The sequence below is a fragment of the Glandiceps talaboti genome, chromosome 14 (genome assembly GCF_964340395.1).
Source record: "Glandiceps talaboti chromosome 14, keGlaTala1.1, whole genome shotgun sequence".
NCBI classification, from domain to species: domain Eukaryota; kingdom Metazoa; phylum Hemichordata; class Enteropneusta; family Spengelidae; genus Glandiceps; species Glandiceps talaboti.
In genome coordinates this window covers 13,117,697-13,141,057 of record NC_135562.1, presented here as the reverse complement: position 1 = coordinate 13,141,057, position 23,361 = coordinate 13,117,697, and the positions used below count along the sequence as shown (strand labels likewise).

At 36.1% G+C, this 23,361-nt stretch overlaps 1 protein-coding gene across 1 annotated transcript; it reads left to right on the top strand.

Moving 5' to 3' along the window:
* Window positions 1–22,966, top strand: LOC144445507 (uncharacterized). The gene is made up of 6 exons (XM_078135093.1): window positions 1–287; window positions 10,510–10,774; window positions 12,160–12,240; window positions 13,441–13,622; window positions 17,140–17,185; window positions 17,715–22,966. The coding sequence occupies exons 1-6, from the start codon at window positions 228–230 to the stop codon at window positions 19,946–19,948; spliced, it is 2,868 nt and encodes a 955-aa protein (XP_077991219.1). The 5' UTR covers window positions 1–227; the 3' UTR covers window positions 19,949–22,966.
* Window positions 22,967–23,361: the final 395 nt, after the last annotated feature.

Here is a 23,361-nt window from a genome sequence, read left to right as displayed (position 1 = left end):
AGGAGGCAGGAAGGGCAGAGTAGTTCCGTCTTCGAGAAAATACATTTTGTGAGTAATATTTACGGGATAAAATCATACCAATCGGACCAGCGACTTTCAACGACATTATAACCGAAGACTGGTCGGAAACAAAATATTGATACCGAGAGGGAGTAGACGAGCGCTTTGTTCTAAACGAAGGTTGGAGAGAGCGAGTGAGGCACGGCGTATGGGGAGGAGATACGAGTATGGAAGCCGTACCATATTTCGACGACGTCACTGCACCAGGGTGTGTCGGTCTATTTCAGGTAATTCCGCACGTAGTTCACACTTCTCCATTTTTTTTACCCAGCTCTCCTAACGACTGTATTTCGTTTGTGGAATTTTTAAGGTATGATATTGACAAAATATAGAGGGAGTCGAATTAGCGAGAGGTTAAATTCCATGGAATATAGACTGAGCGTCACGCTAGGTTAAGTTATACAGCCATGACCTTGACCCTTTTCGTTATAATATCATTGAAATAATAAACGTTGGCGTTTTTATTTCAGGAGGGCGTTCCATTGTCAATGTGGCCTTTAATTTTTAAAATGAAAAATGAAATTTTGGGGGTTATTCTGACCTTATATAACAATATACACAACTCGGCGTCATTGTAGAAATATTGCTCTAAGTATTATGAGAACGACCTCACACCATGGCGCTGTGAAGGACAATAACCCCAACCAGTAAAACTGGGTGTAACTCACTTTATGCATCGTACATAGTGATGGCCCCCTTTCTGTGTTGTTACAGAGGGAGGGTTAAGTATTCATGCAAACAGTTTGTTTATTTTGATTGCTATCAGTGTTGCAAAATCTGGCTTGTACCATTCAGAACCGTGACCCCTCCCCCCTGTATATTTTTTCCAAACTTCCCCCCCCCCCACCACCAGGTAGTTTATTTATTTTTGAATAAATTTAATATTAATAAGTTACCATGCTTATTCTGCCAAGCTCTGTCACCGTAGAGTATTAACAGATTATTAGTAATTTATAGGGGGAAAAAATGATAGCGTGAATAATTTTATTTTAAAATAGAAGTTGTTCCAGAATTAAAAAAATAATAGAATGACATCCACAGCTAGCAAGTTAATTCAACCATACACATGTCAAGTAAAATTTAAAAGTCACAATTAATAATATTTTTGTATTAAATATATTTTATGTAATCATGCCACATACTTTAAGTACCACAAGTTTGTCGTCACGGAAACATAGTAAATTTATTGCTATTTTATTATTTATTTATTTATATCTATTTATTTTTTTTATTTATTAAATTGAAAAAAAAAATGTACAAAACAGTCTCTGTTGATTTATGAGTAAAGAGGCTACTTAGGTGTGTGGTTATTTTTAGGGTTGGTGAGGTTAATTAACACATGCTTGGTGGTCTTGCATTGAGAATTGTTATTTAGTTATTTATTTATTTATTGTTTGTTTTTTCTACATTTTGAAGAGCCGTACATTCTTCCAAGCTGTTCAAACTGTACAGACCATTTTGAAGTACATTTCCTCCTGAGATTTTTGTATTGAATTTACATATTGGACACTGTAAATGTTACTTGTTTTCTAGTGATGTTCTAAAAAAAGCGGTGAAATCCTCGCAATACAGTTGTATATATAATTTATAGTTGCATTGTTATCAATTGAAGCATTTTGTATCAACTCTGTACTTGCTGCTGGACTCAAATTAGCAATAGTCCAGGGCATGTCACGAATAAACACTGTATCTATATCTTGGACCAATGGATATCAATATAACACTAAAGCTGAAATCATTACCTTTCAAGACTAAATCTTTAGGATTACTCAGTGTAGAAGTTCAGTGTGAACCCTGAATTGTAGAAGTTCACATGAAATGAATAACCATTATTTCATAATACTACATTTCCATATTTCAAAATTTGAATTTTTTTTTTATAACCATACATGTATTGCTCACATTCACTAAAAACTTGTAAATTAGGCCAAAAAAAGAAGACGAAGGAATTGTTTCTGGTCAGGATAGTTTGTCCAAAATGACACTTTTTTTTTTTTTTTTTTTTTTTTTTATTCTCAACAAACCTTCACTGTCACACAGTCTACTATTTATAGCAGTGACTGTTCTTTTTATTTAGTACTTTAGAGCAAGTGTATACATGTGGGGCAGATGTCATTCGCTTGTTCATGATTGGCTCTACAGTTGTCTTCACTGAAGTAGGGAGGCTTATTTTTGTGTTTCCCTACAAATGTGCAGACTGCATGGGCTGGACAAACACACACACAAAAAAGACCGACACAAGGGTATTTAAGTGATGCGCGCTGACCAGAAACTTCTTTTTTGGGGGGCCATACATAAAATATAATATTTATATCTCACTGTATTCCATTTTATTAACTGAAAAGCAATGAAATATCAATGAGAAGAGTTGAGAAAATTTTCCTGTCAACTGAAAATTTTTCATATGTAGTAAAGAAAATTATTTTGAAAATTGACACGAAAATCGAAAAAATTCTAAAAACATAACACAAAAATAGAGATGACATGATCCCAAAAATATGAATGAAAAAGTTCAATATTGTTCCGACATAATCAATCCAATGCAGTCAGAAGCACAACTTTAGTGGGCACTGCTTTTCTGACCACATGCAGGGCAAGTTGTACACATTCCAACAGAAAATAGAGGGTGTAGTGTTAAAACTACATGATTAGTGTAAAATGCACTCATTTGGTGTTTTTTTTTGGCTGAACAGAGATGTACTGGAGAATGAAACTCAATTAATTAACCTCAAGTGGGTGTCAGTTATAAATAGATTCAAACTTTCCCCTTTACATATATATGTGTAACTTCAAACACTTACATCAAAAAGTCTTATTGAGTGAGGCCCACCCAATGTGTAATGATTTTTAGACCCCTCCCAGTTTAAATTAGAATGCATTTAGCAAACTGAAAGAGATGACATTAGTGTTGAGGAATTTTAGTTTACAAGGGTAGGGTGATAGAATGGAAGTCGCTAGTTTTGTCAGTGCAGTACTGAATTGTTATTTCTTGGAAGGGCCATGATTTGTAAATCGCAGCCTCTTTTACAGCACCGTCCAACACACACACCACCGAAAGGCCATGAAATATCAGCTGTGGTTTGTGAGAATGGGAGGGGGAGGGGCTACTCCCCTTATTTGAGTATACATATTGTGTATGTGTCTCCCTGCTTTGGGGTGCGTTTTATAGCCCTTTGGTCTAAAATGGGGACTGTTTTTTTTCAAGCTGAAGAACCTAAAATGGGGTCTACTTTGCATTATTTTCCATTTTGCTTGGTCTAAAATATGGTCCACTGTACTTTACAAATCATAACTGCCATTAATTGCCCCAAAAATGTTGTCTCCGAAGGAAAATATATTTAGGTCTAAACTTTCATCTTTTAAAAACCTGTAATGGTCTAAAATGGGGTATTGATTTTTGGTCAAAGTGGGTCTAAAATTGGGGTGGGAGTTTCCAGCACTGGCCACACTACTCCTACATGTACGTACCTAGCACAGCTGGTCACTGGTACCATTCATTGTGTATGTTCAAATATATACCAATCTGTTACATGAAATTGCTCGATGATTTACCTGTGCTCTAATCATTGATTGTTACTGTGCACACAGTGGCTTGAATTCCATGTATTAATAGTCATGACTTATGTATAGGTCATTATTTTTGTTTTGTCAACATGTGGTAAATTTGTCCGACAAACAAATAAATAAAAATAAAAGTAATGTCGAGACTTGTAATAATCCAGAATCTATATATTCAAAGATCTTACAATTTCACATACATTGTAATTCTAGGCTGCTTTATTACATGGTAGCAACAGTATCCTTCTCAGTTCACACTTGATTATTTCTTTGAAATTTATTATAGTGAAATGAAAATTATGATTTATATGCAAGGTCATGAGGTCAAGAGTGAAAGGTCATAACAGATTTAAGGCATACAAAAAAATCACATGGACTGATAGTGTAGTCATTTCTAACCTTTCCTTCACTTCATTTTTCCTTGAAATTTATAATTGGGTATTGAGGAATAAAGGAAAATTTGTCATTGTTTGAAAGGTCATGGTAGGTCAAAGGTGAAAGGTCAGGAAAGAAGTGAGGTATAGAAAAAATCACAGTCTCCTTTCTAACCTTTCTTTGATATAATTGTTTTCCTTGAAATTTATAATTTGTGAATTGAGGAAGAAAGGAACATTTGTCATTGTAAGCAAAAGGTCATGGGAGGTCAGGGGAGAAAGGTTACATATGTAGGTACAGAAAAAAATCATAATCTCTTTTCTAACCTGAACTTTTTCCTTGAAATTCATAACGGTGTACTGAGGAATAAAGGAAAATTTGTCATTGTTTGAAAGGTCATGGAAGGTCAAAGGTGAAAGGTCAGGAAAAGATGGGGACTCTAGAATCACCTGGGTTTGGTACATGATGTATTGTGTTGTACAGCATGGGCATTTCCAAAAATACTTGACTTAATAATCCAGTATTGGTTAATAAGTAAGGAGTGGTAGTGCATAGAAAAAAATGTTAATCAACTGTCTCTCGTATCCTATGTACTTATGGTAGAATTTAGAAAGGTCCTGACCACACCCAGGTGGTTTGTGTTCCTTGGAGTTGAAGGAACGAGAGACAGAGACACGCATTCCCTTTGATAAGGAAGGCAGTAGTAATGTCCTTCAATTACATGTGTATGTTGGAATAGTTGGATGGCAGTCAAGCAAATATGGTAGTAACTGGATTTCCTATCCATGCAAATTGAGAAATTGTTTGTCAGGGACGTGACTACAAGCAAGGACAAGCTAGGATTTAAACGCATGATCTATTCTAGTCAATGGACTCTAATCACATGCTTGAAAATAAAGTACATGGTTTCATTATTTATGTCCTTATTATTATATAAAAGTAACTTTTCACACTATTATTATTGCCATGCTGTTGACTTTTGTTGTGTTTTGTGATCTGTCGACTCCGACAGACATTATGGCATACTTCCAGAATAGTCAGATAATAGCCTCTACCAGAAAGGAAATACAACTGTATCCTAGATTACTAGTACATTCAGGACAAGATCGTTGACCTCTCTTCAGTGAATCATGTACGTATATGAGAACCAAACAGTGAAAATGATAGTATGTGTCAGCCTTATTCAACAAGAATGTAAAACAGTGGACTTGCTGAACAGAAAATACATCTTTGTATCAAAGCTAGGGAGTTGGGTCAGACCCCCTAATGTGCTGATTAATAGGATCAACCGTGACTGACCACAAAGTTTACTTCTGCCTTTCATGTACAAATGTAGAGTTAGTCTATTCAGTGTAAGGCTGTAGCACAGTAGACTAACCAAACAGGAGTTATATTTATATCAAAGCTAGGGGGTTAGGTAACAAGTAGACCTAGTGTTAGACCCCCTAAGATAGTGATTTGTAGCATGACTGACCATTAACTTCCATTTGCTAATAATTATAGTTTCATGAAGTTTTCATAAAAATAGTAATACATGCTTCAAATTTCACACGTGGTGCATACACTGATGGTGATAAAACACATGCACTGTACATTTGTACATCTTAACAATGCATGCTTCAAAGAATAATGTAGAACTTAGAAACAACAATCCTGACACTAGGCTGCCATGGTGTGTACCGATAGTCACTATGAAATTAATATGTGTTGCGTATGATTTGTTTTAAAAGTGAGAGTGTATTATTAAAAGAAGTACGGTGGAAAAAAGACGGTTGGGTCCCATGAAAAAAAGAAGAGGGATAATTGGGAACTGAGTAATAATTGGTATCGAGAAATTTGAGACACTACATTAAATTTATAAATGTATTGTGAATAATGAGGGTAGAAATGCTTAGAATGAAGTGTTGTGGTATGGTGTAACTAATACTGTTTTTTTTAGTACAAATTGGTGCCTGTAAAGGTATGGTATTAAAATCTATGGTGTCTTGTTTAAGTGAATGAATAGATTTGCAAATGTTAATAGAGTTTTGTTAGAATTGAGGGGTGCATCTATAACTAGCATGCTTCATTAAAAATGTTACAGGTTTTGATAAATAACTGGTGTAGGAAAAATTAATGTGTGTGTGTGTATGTGTGTATGTGTGTGTGTGTGTGTGTGTGTGTGTGTGTGTGTGTGTGTGTGTGTGTGTGTGTAAAATATTGTGTGGTTTTATTGCTGTTCTAAATAAGGTGACAATGCCATATTGAGAGGGGGCGTTGCTCTATATTACAGCTAAAACACCCTATATTACACCTAAAACAGGAAGTGTTCACCAGAAGACTGTACATAAGTCGGTCAAAATTGATTACTTAGCCAGGTAAGGGTATTGTGTTTAATACTTTGCTAGATAAGACAACTTTTACTGCAGGACACAGCTGTGATTGAAGAATGAGTTGTTGTTTTTTTTCACACATTTATTGAACGTTAGGTACACAAATGTAGCCGGTCTGGTTTTCCTATTGTTCCAGTTGTTCAGAGTGAACCTCATGGAGTAGTCTGGATGCCAATGTGGTCTCTAACCCAAAGAGAGATCTTAGACTTAGAGATTCAATGAAGGATAGCACTCGATAACTTATACTAGAGTACAACACATGAAATGGAGATAAACTAGCCTGATGTAAATACTAATAGTAATACTAGAGCCCTTCAAATGCTAACATATGCTGGTGTACTATTAGTGCTAGCCTAGTACTAGAGCCCTTCAAGTGCTAACATATGCTGGTGTACTATAGTATTTGTGCTAGCCTAGTGCTAGTGCTGAGCTAGCTTGGTGTTAACATACATGTAGAGCTAGTGTAGGTATCAACCCTCCCAGTTGCTAACACACATTAGTGCTATCTTGATTTTAGCACTAATCTACCCAAATGCTACATTTTTTGTAGTCTAGTTACTACACGTATAGTTGTTCTGTGATCTCTTTCTAGCGTTATAGTCAAACAGACAGTGGACAATCTACATGTAGCTATGGTAAGTCTCCTGCTGGGGAAGGGATGAACAGCGCATATCAGTAGTAATCCATCATACAGACTGACTCTAACAGGGGGTTTGCAATTGGTTACGTTGTTAACCTCACAAACTCAGCATTTGGTTTGAATTTACATGTAAGTGACATAAAGACACTATGACATCATCATGTTTATAGCATAAATAAACCACAATGTATTACTGTTGATGGTAAAAACAGAATTCTGTGCTGGAAAAATCTATTTGGCGATACATCTTACGGTGGAGATGATCGTAATGCTTATACTATAGGACTTTTGTACCTTAGCATCAGACTTCCACTGGACTAGCAAATTGGACAGCATTCCTACATACCTTGTAAGTTACACATAGTAAACTGAATTAATTCATTCCCTATGGTCTCAGCATTATCCTTGGACTGCTGCCACTCATTCCATCAATTTATGCAACTTTGTTACACTCTAGTGGGACTCTGCTTTCCGCCACTATGACTTTCATGATAGCATGTCATATTTTATGAAATTTCAATATATATTGAAATTACCAAGGATAATGCAATTGATAATATATTGCATTACCATGGTTCTAATTTGACTTGTAGACATGGTAGTCATATTTAGCCAGGTGAACTATTTCATCTTCAATTTTCTATTGATTTCCACTGGTCTAACAGAGAGTAACAACAGTAATTGAGGTATATTGTTTCTTAAAAGTTTAGTAGTAAAGTGTTCTTGACTGCAATTCTCGATACCTGCAATATAATTCTCCCACCTACATCATATTACATGTAGGTTTGTCATAAAATTAATGACTTCGACACTAGAACTTCTGCTCCATATGCTACACATGCATTATTTTACTATCGGCACGCAATGATAATAAGTTGACCGTCTTGTACTGCATGAGGTAAAATGCTATTGCTGGTACAGTACTCTGAATTGCATTGAAATTTTATATTGATGTTCATATTATTACTACATGTAGTCTAACAGACTACCACCATACATGTATATATACGTGTAGGCTAGCTCAAAGTGAGCAGTGGGTAAATTAGTAGTCTAGATATGATGTTTAGAAAAGTGGAAGTGTTTTGGACTACTGCTGGGTTTGTGTTCTATGTATCATTCTTTGTAAAAGTGGTACTTGTATATATTATACAGTGGCAAAGACAAAGGAAGCTGGTTGATGTATATGTATATGTATGTATATGGATTAAAATGACCAGCAAAGCCAGATTTAGATGCACTGTTTCTGTCATGGGTAGTAAAATGTGTTGAGTTAATACTTAGATTTTTGATTTTGAAAATTGTTGAAATATGGAAAGTTTGTTTGGTAGAAATAGAAAGACAGTGACCAGTAATGCTGCATGGCACCCATAAATTTCATTTTCCTGAGTAAAAGTACCATCCAAAGCTACAGTTATTTTGTGTGCACTCTTCATTTGAGAATGTCTCAAGGCACAAAGGTACATTTTAGCTCCAATATCTAGTATCATGAAGTTAATAAAACCTTTCATAGCAATGATAATGAGATCCCCTACAGGTCACCTTCCATAATGATGATAAGTTCTCCTAGGTCACCTTCCATAGCAATGATAATAAGATCCCCTAGGTCACCTTATATTCATAACATCGATACTAAGATCCCCTAGGTCACCTTCCAAGGCAATGATAACAAGGTCCCTTATGTCATAGCAATTATAATAAGATCCCCTAGGTCACCTCCCATAGTAAGGATAATAAGATTGCCAAGGTTACTTTCAATAGCAATGGTAATTATACATGTAATAAGATCCCCTAGGTCACTTCCCGTAGTAAGGATAATATGATCCCCTAGGTCACCTCACGTAGCATTGATAATAAGATCCCCTAGGTCACTTCACATAGCAAGGATAATAAGATCCCCTAGGTCACTTCACATAACAATGATAATAAGATCCCCTAGGTCACTTCCCATAGTAAGGATAATAAGATCCCCTAGGTCACTTCACATAACAATGATAATAAGATCCCCTAGGTCACCTCACATAACAATGATAACCACATCACCAGAATCGGTGACCCCTTCTTGAACTGTACATAATGTATATTGTTAGGGAACATTTATACCACTTAGACAGCATAACATCCCAACATTCAGTTTCAGTGAGTGACTGGTACATCCCTTTAGGCTTTATAATAATTGCTACAGTCTTTCCACACCCGCATGACTTGAATTCTTGGAAACCGTGTTATTTTTGGAACACATTAATATGTGTAAGGAATTGATATGCTGGTACTTCTAAGTCAGAATATTATTTCAACCGTGTGGTTTTTTTTGTTTAACAATACTACAAAGAACCTTACTCTGTTAGTTTTAAAGTTACTTCTGTTAAAAATTGAAAAAAAGAAAGAGAAGAAAAAAAAAGAATTTTGCCATGTAACACTCTATAAGCATAGCATATCATTTCAGTGGTGAACAAATCCACTGGTCCTGGGTGCGGGAATATTGATTTTTTTGGGTGGACCACACAAATTTTACCTTGTCTGGTCCGTTGGACCAGTACCTTTACTGTTAATAACTATGTTAAAAGTCGTCTGAATATACAGATTCATAGGCAAGATTTAATGTTTCACATTAGCAGGACCTGGGACCACTAATTCTTTCAGCAGGACCACTGGATTTTTTAAGGCACTGGTCCGGGGACCACCAGTTCACAAAATGATTTGTTCACCCCTGCATTTGCATGCTGGTATGCAGTAATGTTTTTGATATTACACTACACTGTGCATAGATACCACCAAGTATGCACATGCACAGATGCAAGTAATCATGAGTACAAATGTAACAATAAATTTATAATTGGTATTTGTTGTATTTTGCAATTGCATGGAAACCCAGATTATGGATGTATTGCTGTTTATTAATAAATAAATAGACTCAAACATGAATCATTGACATCCTAGAAAGATACATGTAGTTCACCCAATCTGATTAAAATCCGATGTAGATGTCGGCTATTTGTTCATTGCTATTTTACCTTCGTTATTTTGCCTGAATTGACCTTCTTGGTACATGTTTACATTTTTTAGCCTGATCGCCTCCTCTACGATCTAGAGGAGGAGAGGAGGCGATCAGGCTATGTACCAAGAAGGTCAATTCAGGCAAAATAACGAAGGTAAAATAGCAATGAACGATTAGCCGACATCTACATCAGATTTTAATCAGATTGGTAGTTCACCATACTGCCATCTATAATGGTTAACAGCAGTAATCATTGCCAGTTTATGCCACAGAAGGCAACTTTTATTTTTAAGTTTAACTGTTAGAACATAGACAGAAAAAAAGTTACTTGTGTCAGCAAACGTTATTCCAGAAATATATATTGTTTTGAAATTTGAACTTAATATACTTGCTTGAATTGTAACTTGATATCGCTTTGAGAGCAACGATTTCCTGGCTAAGTTTTAAATTGCATCATAAAATTTGTCCCCTAAGATTTTTTAACGACAGTGAATTGATTTCATTCACAGACAAGGAAGAAAAACGGACAAGGAAGGGAATGTTTTGCCCCTGGATGTAGCAATACACAGCTGGATAAAGACGGAAATCCATCGGGAATACATTTCTTTAGATTTCCTCAAGACGAACCAAGACGGACTCTGTGGTGCCAACAAATCAAGAGGCAAGACACTATTGATGACATCACAGCTAATTCTGTCCTCTGTGAACAACATTTCAAAAAAGATGATATCAGGAGAACACCGTATGGAGCTAATCGATATTTTCTGAAGAAAGGTAAGACTGTCGTTTGTTTTAATACCTCTAGGGGTGTCTTGATTGGTGTACATTTGTAAATAACTCATTAGTCAATACACTTGTCTGGAGGTGTTACAATCAACTTATCTTGGTGTTACTGTCTCAAGTACACAAATGTACTCTACCTCAAGGCCAAGGCTTTTGCCCTTGGAAGCACAGAATCCTATAGTTCCTGTATGACATCATGAGATTTACACATGTTTAGTTTATAGAGAGACCATGTTGGCATCCTGACTACAGAAACCTGGCCTGGTTTTAAATTACCAATAGCATTATGTGTGGATCTTGTGTTGACTTTGTTACTATAAAACCACCCTCCTACATGTAATTCAAGTCATGTGTGGATCTTGTAATGACTTTGGTACTATTAGACCACCCTCCTAATTCAAGTCGTGTGTGTGTGTGTGTGTGTGGGGGGGGGGGGTGCATGATTACATCATAGGTTTATGTACAATATCCACTTAGATTTTGACAGAGCTGTTGGTGGTAATGTCAAACCCATGACAGATTGCTACACTTCCACATGCATTTGTTAGGGTTTGGTGTAGAGAAAACTCTAATGTACTGTAAGATTGTACCCCCCCCCCCCCCCCCCCCCAAGACAAGTCTGTGGGCTAAAACTCTGTTTAAACTTAGATGTTGCTCCAATGTTTATGGTTTAGTCTGACTTCTATAGTAATGTCTCTGTCTATATTTTATCCAGATTAGTGAATTATTTTACCCACAGCAAGCATTGATACATACATGTCTGTGCACAGTTAACTTGTGATATCACAGCATTTTTGCTAACCCTGATGTAGAGGGAGATGGGGTGGGGGAGGGAGAGGGGGAGATGATTAGGGGTTGTAAAACTTGCATAGCATTTCATACCTCGTACCATTACTGGTATATTGGTAGGGAACCATTGAGTAAAATTGTTGGGGAACTCAGGTAGATTTGGTCTACTTACTGCACTTCACAAAAACAGTAGTAGGAATCACTTGTTAAAATACCAAGTTTACCTAAACACTCTTCTCAATAAAAAAAACACTTGAAACCCTTGAAAATTGAATTATTAAAAGAACTCTTGTGTATTTCACATATTTAGTTCCCTTAACAAAAACACTGGTAGGGAACTCTGTTAAATATGTTGAAACACTTGTAGATTTTTTATCCCATACCTTAGAAACTTAGGTAGATTTTACCTAGTCACCACCCTAAGCCAAAACACTTGGAAGGTAACTCTGATAAATACCTTGGGAACTGGAATATATTTTGCCTACGTACTGCCCCCCCCCCCCCCCCCTCCTCCTCCCCCCTTTCTAACCCAAAGTATGCCGTCAAGTCCTATAGGTTATTCTGATGACTTATTTTTGTGTCTGTAGATTCAATACCACAGCAAATCAGTGATCCTGTTCTACTTCCCAGGAGAGGAAGAAAGGCGTCAAAACCGCAAAGATATGAAGGTAGGGGGAAGTTGATAGACATAAATAATGATGCTAGACAGCTTTCAGTCAACCTCTTTCACTTTAGATGTTAATTGTCACCCATCTCCAGTGTACGTTCCATTGAAAGACTAAATTCATGTGTGTTAGTGATGTATTCAATTGTTAGAGAGATCCTGTTGCCCCCCCCCTCCCTTTCCTTTCCCCTTGTCTTTTTCATGAAAACTATGTTAACAAATTGCTCTTCAGAAAATGTGTATGAAATAAGAAAATTAGTCAAAAACAGATTGCCTGCTAATGGTAGCCAAATGTTGTTGTTGTGGGTCAATATGATAAAAACTGACATTTCTTGTGAGTCAGTGATATATACAGTAAGAGAAAGGAGAACACCAAATTTTGGTACGGTCACTAGAAATTGGTGACTAAAAATTCTGTGCATCAGTGACATGTCAAATTGGCTTAGCAGGCACACTGGTCAAAAATTGGATATGCAAACGTTCATAAGTAGAGCCAAATTAAAAACAAAAACATTTGGGTGTATTATGTGGTTGTGTGACATGACCTTTGACCTTATTGCTTATGAAAGTGAAATGGAGTAAGCCATAAATTACATGCAATGTACTGATGTCACACAGGAAGTTGTCAGCATTTCACAGTACTGGCAAACCTTAAGGAAATTGATTCTATGATTTATGACAGTGGTTTACTTTAATAGACATTTGTTGGCAAGGTCAATGAGATGCTAAGTATTTAGGAGAATGGTGGGTGTCAATTTTCAATTGAATACTTATGTAGAATTATTGTACAACTTTAATACATACGGTAGGCATGGTAAAAGTGTTCAGTGTGTGGACATTTGTGTGAGAGAACAACTTACATTTAGCATTGGACCGATTACCTTGTGAGTGTGTGTGTGTGTGTGTGTGTGTGTGTGTGCCTATGTGTGCACATATGTGTATGTGTGTATATGTATGTATGTATGTATGTATGTATGTGTGTATGTATGTATGTATGTGTATGTATGTATGTATGTAGATGTGTGTATGCATGTGTGTACACACATGCACACACACATACACACATCCATCCACACAGACACACAGACACACAGACACACACACACACACACACACACACACACACACACACACACATCCATCCATAATTCATCAATATACAAGAAGCACAATGACTGTATAATTGTATGTTTAACTTTTACAGATTTCATACCACAACAAATAACAAGTCCTGTGGCAACACCCAGGAGAGGAAGAAAGGCATCTAAACCACAAAGATTGGAAGGTATGGGGAAGTTGATAGATGCAAATAATGAAGTCAGACCAAAGACACACCAGACCAGAGATCAAAAGGCTACATTGTATGGAATACAAAACCAAACTAAGGTTTGTGTCATGTATATGTCAAATTCTTTGTATATAGTGGTGGCTGCAGTTGTCAAAGGCTCACTTAGAGCAGGATTTTTGTATTTAAAAAATCACACTTGTCTGTGAGAGGTACAGAAACGATGGTTCTCAACAAATGAATGATCACATGTAATCCTTAGTATTAAGATAACACTAATGTGATGACCCAGGGATTGAAACATGGTCCTTTATATTCAAATTGTGTTCAGTGTTCCCTCTGCTAAGGTTGATGATGTTGTCTGATTATGAAGTATGTATTTTGTACAAGTCAGAGAAGTGTCAAGTATTTACACTTGTATACTTTATAATGATCATAGAAATACATGCAAAGGTGTGGTTTCCGGTCTATGGAACAAGTAGGAGGTACCACCTAGATACTTCTTTCAAAGTGAAAATTTCTACTCACAGAGTCTAGATAGGAATCCCAAATTTTTGTAGACCTATCAGCAGCAGCATCATGGGTGTACTACTAGTTATGTCTAGAGTCATCAAACTAATCGAGTAACCAGTTCATTAATTAATTCTTTGCCCTCCCCCTCCCCACAAAATCCCTCACCCCCTCCCAGCACACACACACACACACACACACACACACACACACACACACACATGTGAAGCACTCATAGAGACATACACACACACACACACACACACACACACACATACACACACACACACACACTCACACTCACACACACCTTATCCGCCCCTAAAGTATAACTTCCACATTACAGATTGAAGTAACCCATGACCAACCTCAGACATGTGTATTGTCAAAAGATTCCAAATCTCCAAAGAAAGTATCAATTAAATATTACACCAAGGTCACCTATTATTTATTTATAACATACTACCTCCCTATAACTTCATGTACATCAAGAGACCATAAAACGTTGCACTTGACAATTATTGCCATCAATACTCTTCATGATTGCTGATATACCCTATATTACAACACTAAGAATGACACAGTCACATGATGTATCTGCTGTTTGCATGAGACAGAAAAGCCATTTATATGTACCTCATTACATTTACAATATAACTTGACCAAAATGAAAACTGGATGATCTCAACAAAACTCAAATCAAAGGGTTTCGATAAATTCTGACAAGTTTTTGCCAAGTTAACAGCACCAGCAGTTAAATATATCTTTACCACTTATACAAGAAAATATAACCGTTTATATATTTACTCATGTACAACTACATTTTCAAAATATATTTACTGTTTGTAGAAAGGAAGTCCTTTCATGTTTACATAATAATACCCCAGTAAAGTTGCAAAATATTTTTACTAGTTGCACAAGAACAGAAGGCCATTTCTATACTAGTATATAATTTATACAGTATTAATTTAGAAGTGACTTATTTTTCATGAAAATACTTTCAACAGAATTGTCAGGACATCTAAACAGAGATTTGTCTTATTGGTGTTATTATCACAAATAGAGTTTCCTGAGAAAGTACTAAACACCAAGACAAGTTTTTGGGCTAAGTTTGGCCAGAGATAGTTGATGTAAATTTTAAAGCAGTCCATATCCTATTTGTGTGTTATTGAAAAGACGGTCCTACCTATATCTATAGTTGTTAAAACATTGAGTTAGTAGTTATACTAGTCCACAATAAAAGATAAGTACTGCCAAGTCAGGGTGTGGTCAAACACATTTGTGGACTATCTACTTCACTTATGCAAATGAGTGTTATTTTAAGTTCCAACATGACAACACAGTACCCTGACTTCAACCAGTACTTTGGGTAATGGGAACACAGTACACTGATGTCAAACAGTGATTTTGGGTAATGGAAACACGATACAATGACCTTTGGAAATGTCTAGAGAACTGTTTCATCTCTAGGAAAAAGTGTTAACTGTAAACCTAGATATTTTCACTACTACTACATGATTTTGCAATTTTACAGTCTTCAGCTAGTTTTCAAAGACTAATTTTCTCTAATTACCAGACTGGTACATTGTGTTCATGTGCAAGAAGGAATTTTAGTCAGTACTTATTTTTGATTTTTTGTTTTCCAGTGAAATTAGCGAAAATAAGTCTTCAGCGAATATTTCCAGGTTTACAATACTTTATAAAAATTATATACCCTGGTATTATGTATTTAGATTACTATAGATTATGTATTTTGTAATTGTGCTACACTGTACATTTCAGTATTTTAGATTATGACGTGTGGATTTCAGTATTCATATGGATGCCAGTTTTAACTGAAATGAGGTCCAGTTGTGTTATAGGCATTGTGAAATGTATGTGAAGGTGTGTCTGTCTTTCTGTGTGTGTGTGTGTGTGTGTGTGTGTGTGTGTGTGTGTGTATGTGTCTGTCTGTGTGTCTGTGTGTGTCTATGTGCTTTTGCATTGTGTTTGAGTCTACATTTCTGAGCATGTATAAATGTGTGTCTGTGTATGTGTATGTCTGTATGTGTACATGTATGATTGTCCAAGTGTCCACATGGCTCTTGTGTGTGTGTGTGTGTGTGTGTGTGTGTGTGTGTGTGTGTGTTCATTCTCGATAAATATATTAAGAAAATAATATTTCTTTTAACGCTACATAATTATACTTTGCATATCAACAAACTATTTGCAGTAAAAGAAAAAATTAAACTAAGATTCAAATAGTGTTACAAAGCCTTGGGTGTGTACTGAATTGTGAAAGTGAGAAGTCATACTAGGTACATTCATGTTTATTTAAAACCAAATGACTTAAGCAGGCAGGATGTTGTTAATAATTCTGGGAAGTGACCAACCTCAAGGAAATCAATGTATGATACATGACAGTTGTAATAAGTGTTTATGATGTCAGCTACTATAGGTATACTTTGTTTATCAATAGAGTAATGTAGGTGGCAAATTTTGAACTGAATACAGATGTGGAAGCACATTGTTTTCTCATAACTAGAAGTACACAGTAATAAGCCATTGCAGACTGCAAACAGGAAATTGAGAATACAGCGCCCTCGCTCAAATTGGGGGTATCATCACCTCATAGTACGGTTTCGTAATAGCATTGTTCCTTGTATTCTGTAGAAGTGTGAATCAGGGATGTTTACATTGTTCAGACATGGAGGAAAGCAACAGTGCTCTATGATTAATGGAGTAATGTATACCATGTATACCCCCAAGGTGCACACAGACAGGAAGTAGAGCTACCCCCAAGGTTCACACAGACAGGAAGTAGAGCTACCCCCAAGGTTCACACAGACAGGAAGTAGAGCTACCCCCAAGGTTCACACAGACAGGAAGTAGAGTGCCACCATGGCAAATTTTCGAAAGGCCTATGTGTTAAGTGTATATTGTTATGGAAAGCGCACTGAGACGCAGTGTAGTGCGCTCTTTTATAAGAAATAAATTATTATTATTATTAAGTGTACTAGATCTGTGATTGTCTACATGTCTGTCATGTGTATTTAGGGATCATGTACTTAAAGGTCATTAATTATGGTTCACTTCTCTGAAATCTTACTGTCATTTTCTTTTTACTAGATTGCAAGAAGACAGGAAGGCAGTCAAACTATGTCTGTCATAGCAGGTTAGTTGATTATTGAATTGAATTGAATTTTATTCCACCAGAAAATGAAAACAAAATATACATTCTTTGAGAGTAATACAAAACAGAATTCTGGTGAAGGTCATGGAATAGTTCCTGAGGAACTAATTAAAGTCTGTGAACCCAACGTTGATGAAAAATAAGGCTGGTGTGGGATACGAGATATAACAATGAAATTACATCTCCTGTGACTAGTGATGGAAATTATGTCGGTGGAAAATTTAATAAATATACAGAAACTCTCTCGGTATAGGAAATGAAATGAATAGAAACTTTACCCCCCCCCCCCCAAAAAAAAAAAACCAACAAAACAAACAACAACAACAACAACAACAAAAAAAAAAAAAAAAAAAAAAACCCTCCAAGGTTCCCAAACTTCCCCTGTACCACCCTAATAAAGATTCCAGGTTTACCAAACTTTCAGCCAAAATTTGCTCCAAAACTTCCAGAGTTCCCAAACTTCTGAAGTGTAACAACAACTGTTCAATTCGTAAATTTATTTTGTTTATAGATGCAAAATACAGAAAATACAGTGCAGTAATGACGAAACTACAGCTACAATCTGATTGGCTGGATAAGATGAATAAACTGAGAAAGGAGGGACTGTTTTGTGATATTCATCTAGACATCAACGGTAGAGCTATCAAAGCACACAGAATTGTCCTCTCGGCTTGTAGTCCATTATTCCACAAACAACTCGCCACTGGGGGCACTCTTCTACCACCCGATGAAGCCTATACTAGTGACTTTGTGCAGGCCTTAGACACTGTCATTGAATTTGCATACACAGCTGAGATACACTTGACGGCTGAGAACGTTCAACACATCATGCAGATTGCATTTCATTATCAAATTTTACCGCTCGTTGATATGTGTTCTAGTTTTGTTGGACAACTCAAACAACAGAACAATCATGTAAGAGTCCCCGGAAATAATGAAAATGGGTTCAATATGGAAGAATCTATGGAGGTAGTCGATCATAGAGATTCCGTAGAGACAGATCGCCATGGCGATGTAAATGTCAGTAACAATATAGACTATGGTTCGGATCAAGAGGAAATCGCCAGTGTGAAAAACAGCAATGATTATGAAATAGCCGAGATGGAAGAAAGATCACTGATTAATGTTCATGCTGCAGATATCAAGCAACAAAATGGTTTGGGTGAAGATACTGGAGGTTTGAATGGGGATGGTTTGCTGTCACTTGTTGATACTGAGGCTGAGAATTGTAGGGTACAAGAGGGGAGTAGTCCTCCTAAAGAAGGAATCTTCCGATCACAACAGGATGTATCTAAAGATGACGGAATACAGCTCAGGCAACTTCTCCTCAATAGGATGTCTGCAAAATCACCGGATAAGAGAGATCTGGAGAACCAAAACAGAGGGAAAGGGCTGCCGAAAGACAGGGATATGGGTCTAGACGTGGTTGTAGACACAGATTCATTATCCCTCGGTATGTGGGCGAGTCAATTTGATGAGAATGTGTCATGGAAACGCTACACTGAGGACAGTCAGAAGATGAAAGGTGATGACGAGGAAGATGGCAACCCACAAGGCACCCTCTTTCTGTGTGTTGACTGTGGAAAAAGCTTCCCGTCAAAATCTAAATTACTCAAGCATGAAAAGTGTCATTCTAAAGATGTCTTCAGGTGTAAACACTGCTTTGAAAAGTTTCCATGGAAACACTCACTCGAACAGCACATAATGCTTCAACACCCAGATGTCTTAGACTCTCAAGAAAACAACAGTAACGATGCCCTGTATCCTAACAACGCTGTGCCAGCAGATGGTTGCTATGGTGATTCTGAAGTAGAACTTGATGGCCGTGAGAAGGAAAAGGTGTATTTTTGTGGCATCTGTGGGAGAGGTTTTTCGGAAAGATATCGACAGATGAGACATGAAAAAATTCATACCAGAGAGAAACCATTTAAGTGTAGCCAGTGTGAGAAAGTGTACTCACGAAAGGATAATTTAGACAGACATTTCTTTGTTCAGCATTTAATACGAGATAGAGAAAGTAAGTTAGTGGTACAAACTGAAGGTGGTGATCGGGAAGAGGAGAATGCAGCTGCTACGGAAACGACCAGTCCAGAAGCCGATCCCAAAGATGGAAATACAGTTACCGATGTTAATGATTCACCCAAACAAAATGAAGGTAGCAGTGCTCAAACTCTGACAGATATTCCGTATGATAATAAGAACGAAACTACATACGCAGGAGAACAGAATTACGTGAACATACTAACAGGATTCATGGCACCGAAACCGACTAAACAACATGTATGTCTTGTTTGCGGTAAAGAATTCACCAACAAATACCGACTTGTCAGACACGAAGTCATCCATACCGGCGAAAGACCGTATAAATGCGAGATCTGTAACCGTAAATTCACCCGGAAAGATCACATGGAACGACACAAATCAAGACAACATCCTAACGGTGAGATTGGTATCCCCAGCAAGAAAGGCCGAAAACCTAAAAGTAAACTGGATGCCATCGACTTCGATATGCCAACCGGCGTACCGGAATTTCAATGTCCAATCTGCGGTATGGTGTTCCAGAATCAAAAGAGTCTGACGGTACATAAACAGTGCCACGAATTCGTAGATTGTAAAGGCTGTAGAACGATATTTCTAAGTGAGGAGGATTTCCGTACCCATCAGTGTATTGGTGAACCAATGATATACAGTCCACAACCAGGGCCTTCAAACCTACATGTACATCAAATGGATGTACCTACTTAGACAACATCATGTCATGAAAGTCCCCAGTAGGTGCAACTTGTACAATTTATATTTTTCGTCCTTTTTGTTCTCATTTTCGACTTATTTACAGCATAAATGGAGTTACTTTGGCATTTCACTGACGTGTCTCGATGTGTTTTTAAGTAGGATAGATTTTATTTCTACTTCAGACTAGCAATAGCAGAGACACAACACACAGACGAACAACACACGTACATGCACACATGCACACACATATGCACGCATGCATGCATGCACACATGCGCACATGCGCACATGCTTGTGCACAACATGATCCTTTACCTAATCACATCAAAAAGTGATAAACATTGCTATTCTTTTACAGTGCAATAGAAATGGGCTTCTGCTGAAAAATTTACACATGGACTTGATTATTCCAAAGGCTTCAAATTTTTTTACTTCCAACTAATAAATCAATATGATTATTTGTCTACTACCTACATCCAATATGTGCATGACATCTCAGTAATTGTTATTCTGCACTTGACTTTGTCGCACTATGTGTTAAAAATGTCATGTCTCGTGAGTGAAATGCCAAAAGTCGGCCCAATTGTGCTGTATACTGTACGTGCTGATTGAAAACATGTCTGTCTGATCACATTGTTATTAAACCCTATCAGCATAGAAAACGTATAACTTGATAGTACCGGTAAATGAAAAAAATGACCCGTACATCTGTCAAGGTTGTTTCATGTAATTTGAAAGATGGACTTTATGTACAATTTGATGTATTCTTCAATTCACAAAAAAAATAGACAGAAAAAAAACTAAAAAGTTGCAGCTACTGGGGATTCAACTCTAAGACTTCACTGTATTTGTATCTGTTGAAACAGTAGCAAATGTATCATTCAGTCAGAAGTCCGACAAACCATTGAATTTATGAAATTTTTACTTCCATAACTGATCCACACAGTCAGTCAGAATTGTACAAAATTTAATGATTTACAAAAATTGTATATCAAATTCATTCACTTTTCACAATTTTCAGAATTTATGAAGTCAAAACTCTGTTGTTATTCAAAATTGGCACAACAATATATTTCCATTTTGCTGTACGACACGTGAACAGTAACCACAAACCAAATATGCTGTAATTTGTATATCATAATTTATAAATATAAAAAATTTATGATTTCATCATTTATTCATTATTTTTTTGGCATTTGGTCTAAAATGAAATTTAGTTGTGACAAAAAATTATGAAACTGTTGAAATTTGTTCATAAAACTATGTGAAGATTGAATTTTGTTCTGAAAAATATTTGGCGGGAAAGTGCTATTTATAGTTTTAACATATAGATAAGATATTGTCGATTTGTACAAGGCAAACAGGAACAATACATCATAGCTGACTTAAAATCTAAGTGAATATTATTTTAGATAATTTCATAGCAAATATTCAGTTGCATGTTTAGTAGCCTTTATTTATTTATTTGAATATCATTGTGTGTTTCACCACAAATAATGCAAAATGTAATTCAAAACATTGAGAAGCCGTACATCTTGAACTATTGCCTGAGCTTGGCGTGACATTTCCAGTCGCAGATTCTAAAAAGAGTTGATTTTTAGTAGTGTGCTAGTATCTTTTGACAGTACTACTAAGATTATATGTGTTCAATTCAATTCAAATTGACTTTGCTTAGAGGTCAAAGGTCATATGCCAGCTGCAATTAGCCTGTCTTTTGATTTCACTGTTCTTTATTGTTGATACATGTACTGAAGACTTTGGTGTGTTTTAGCACTTCATGCACATACAAAATGCAGTACTAGAATCCTAATCTAACTCCGAGTAAATTTAGAATTTGCACATTTTCTTGTAGCATTAAAGATCGACTTTGTTACAGTGCTGTCAGAATTCTGATTGTTCAACCAAAAACAAGTTGGTGTTGCAATGTTCTGATTGTACAGCCAATCACAAACTAGCAATGACTGGCATTCAGATTGTTTAACCAATCACAACATAGCACTGATTGTCATTCAGATTATTGAACCAATCACAACATAGCTTTGACTGTCATTCATATTGTCCAACCAATCACAAACCAGCATTGGCTGTCATTCAGATTGTTGAACCAATCACAACATTGCACTGACTGTCAATCAGATTGTTGAACCAATCACAACACAGACTTGCGACATACAGCATCCTAATAACTGCATTTGCAGAATAACCACTTCAGACTCAAGATAGATACTTTAATATTTTGCATGATACCAAGTACTCGTACACCGTACTAAATCTACACAACTCATTATTTAAACAATGTAAATAGAAAACAGAATAAAATAATTCCTAGTCGACTTTCACTCAACTACAGTTGAATTTTTGTGGACACACGTTGCATGATTTTCATGAATTTTACTCTTTAGTCTAATTTTTTTCAAAGGGAATGAGGTGCAAGACATTTATCAAGATATGAAAGTTATTCATTTTTCCTGACCACGAATGTGTCGAGAAAATGAAGAGATTGTGTTTGTAGCATGTAAAATGACAACACAACCATGTTTGTTTTTTTCAAACTTAATTGCAATACAATGCATTTGATAATATTTCTTCAGCGATATCAAATTTTTTGATAATGTTTGATTTAGCGATATCAAAAATTTGACATAATTTGTCAAATGATTCAAATTGAGTCAATATTTTTTTTCAAAAGTTATATAAAATTCATAGCAAGCTGCAATTTTTAAAATACACATTTTTGTGTCATCTAACTCAAATATTTTGCTTGATTTGATAATGATGTATATTAAAAAAGTTTAATGTAATTCAGATGGAAACATCTTTTTGTAGAAATTAGAGATTTTTTTCTTGTATGTTTTTTTCCCCCCATTATTTATCAAGTGTTGTTATTTATAAAAAGCGTCAAAAATTTTTTCATAAGAAATCGCGTGAAATTGTATATGAACTGGAATGTATACTTAGATAAAAGCACTGAATTTTATCCTAATAATTGTCCGAAATGTTGTCTTTGTGTCTGATTAGATTGTACATCAGTACAAGTATAATATATTGAATAAAGCGTTTCCTTCAAAACTTAACAAGATTGATTTTGTTATGTGTTGTGGTCAGCTTGACCTCATGGTCAAAATGAGAAGGTCAATTTATTTACATTCATGCCATACATGTGTCAAACGGAAGTCATGTTGCCGATCAATACCCAAATGGAATGTTATTGTTCAGGGCTCGAAATTAATGTTTTTTTCCTTGGTTGTCCCAGTGGGCTGTCAAGTTCAGAAATTGGTAGCCCAAGGATGGTGACCAGTAGTCCCATATTCATGAACTGAAAACAGAGTTTCTCTATTGGAATACATGTAGGTGTGTTATGAAAATAATGTCAGAAAAATATTCCATCCTTTAAATCATGCATAATCAGTGGTAGCCTGAGTGGG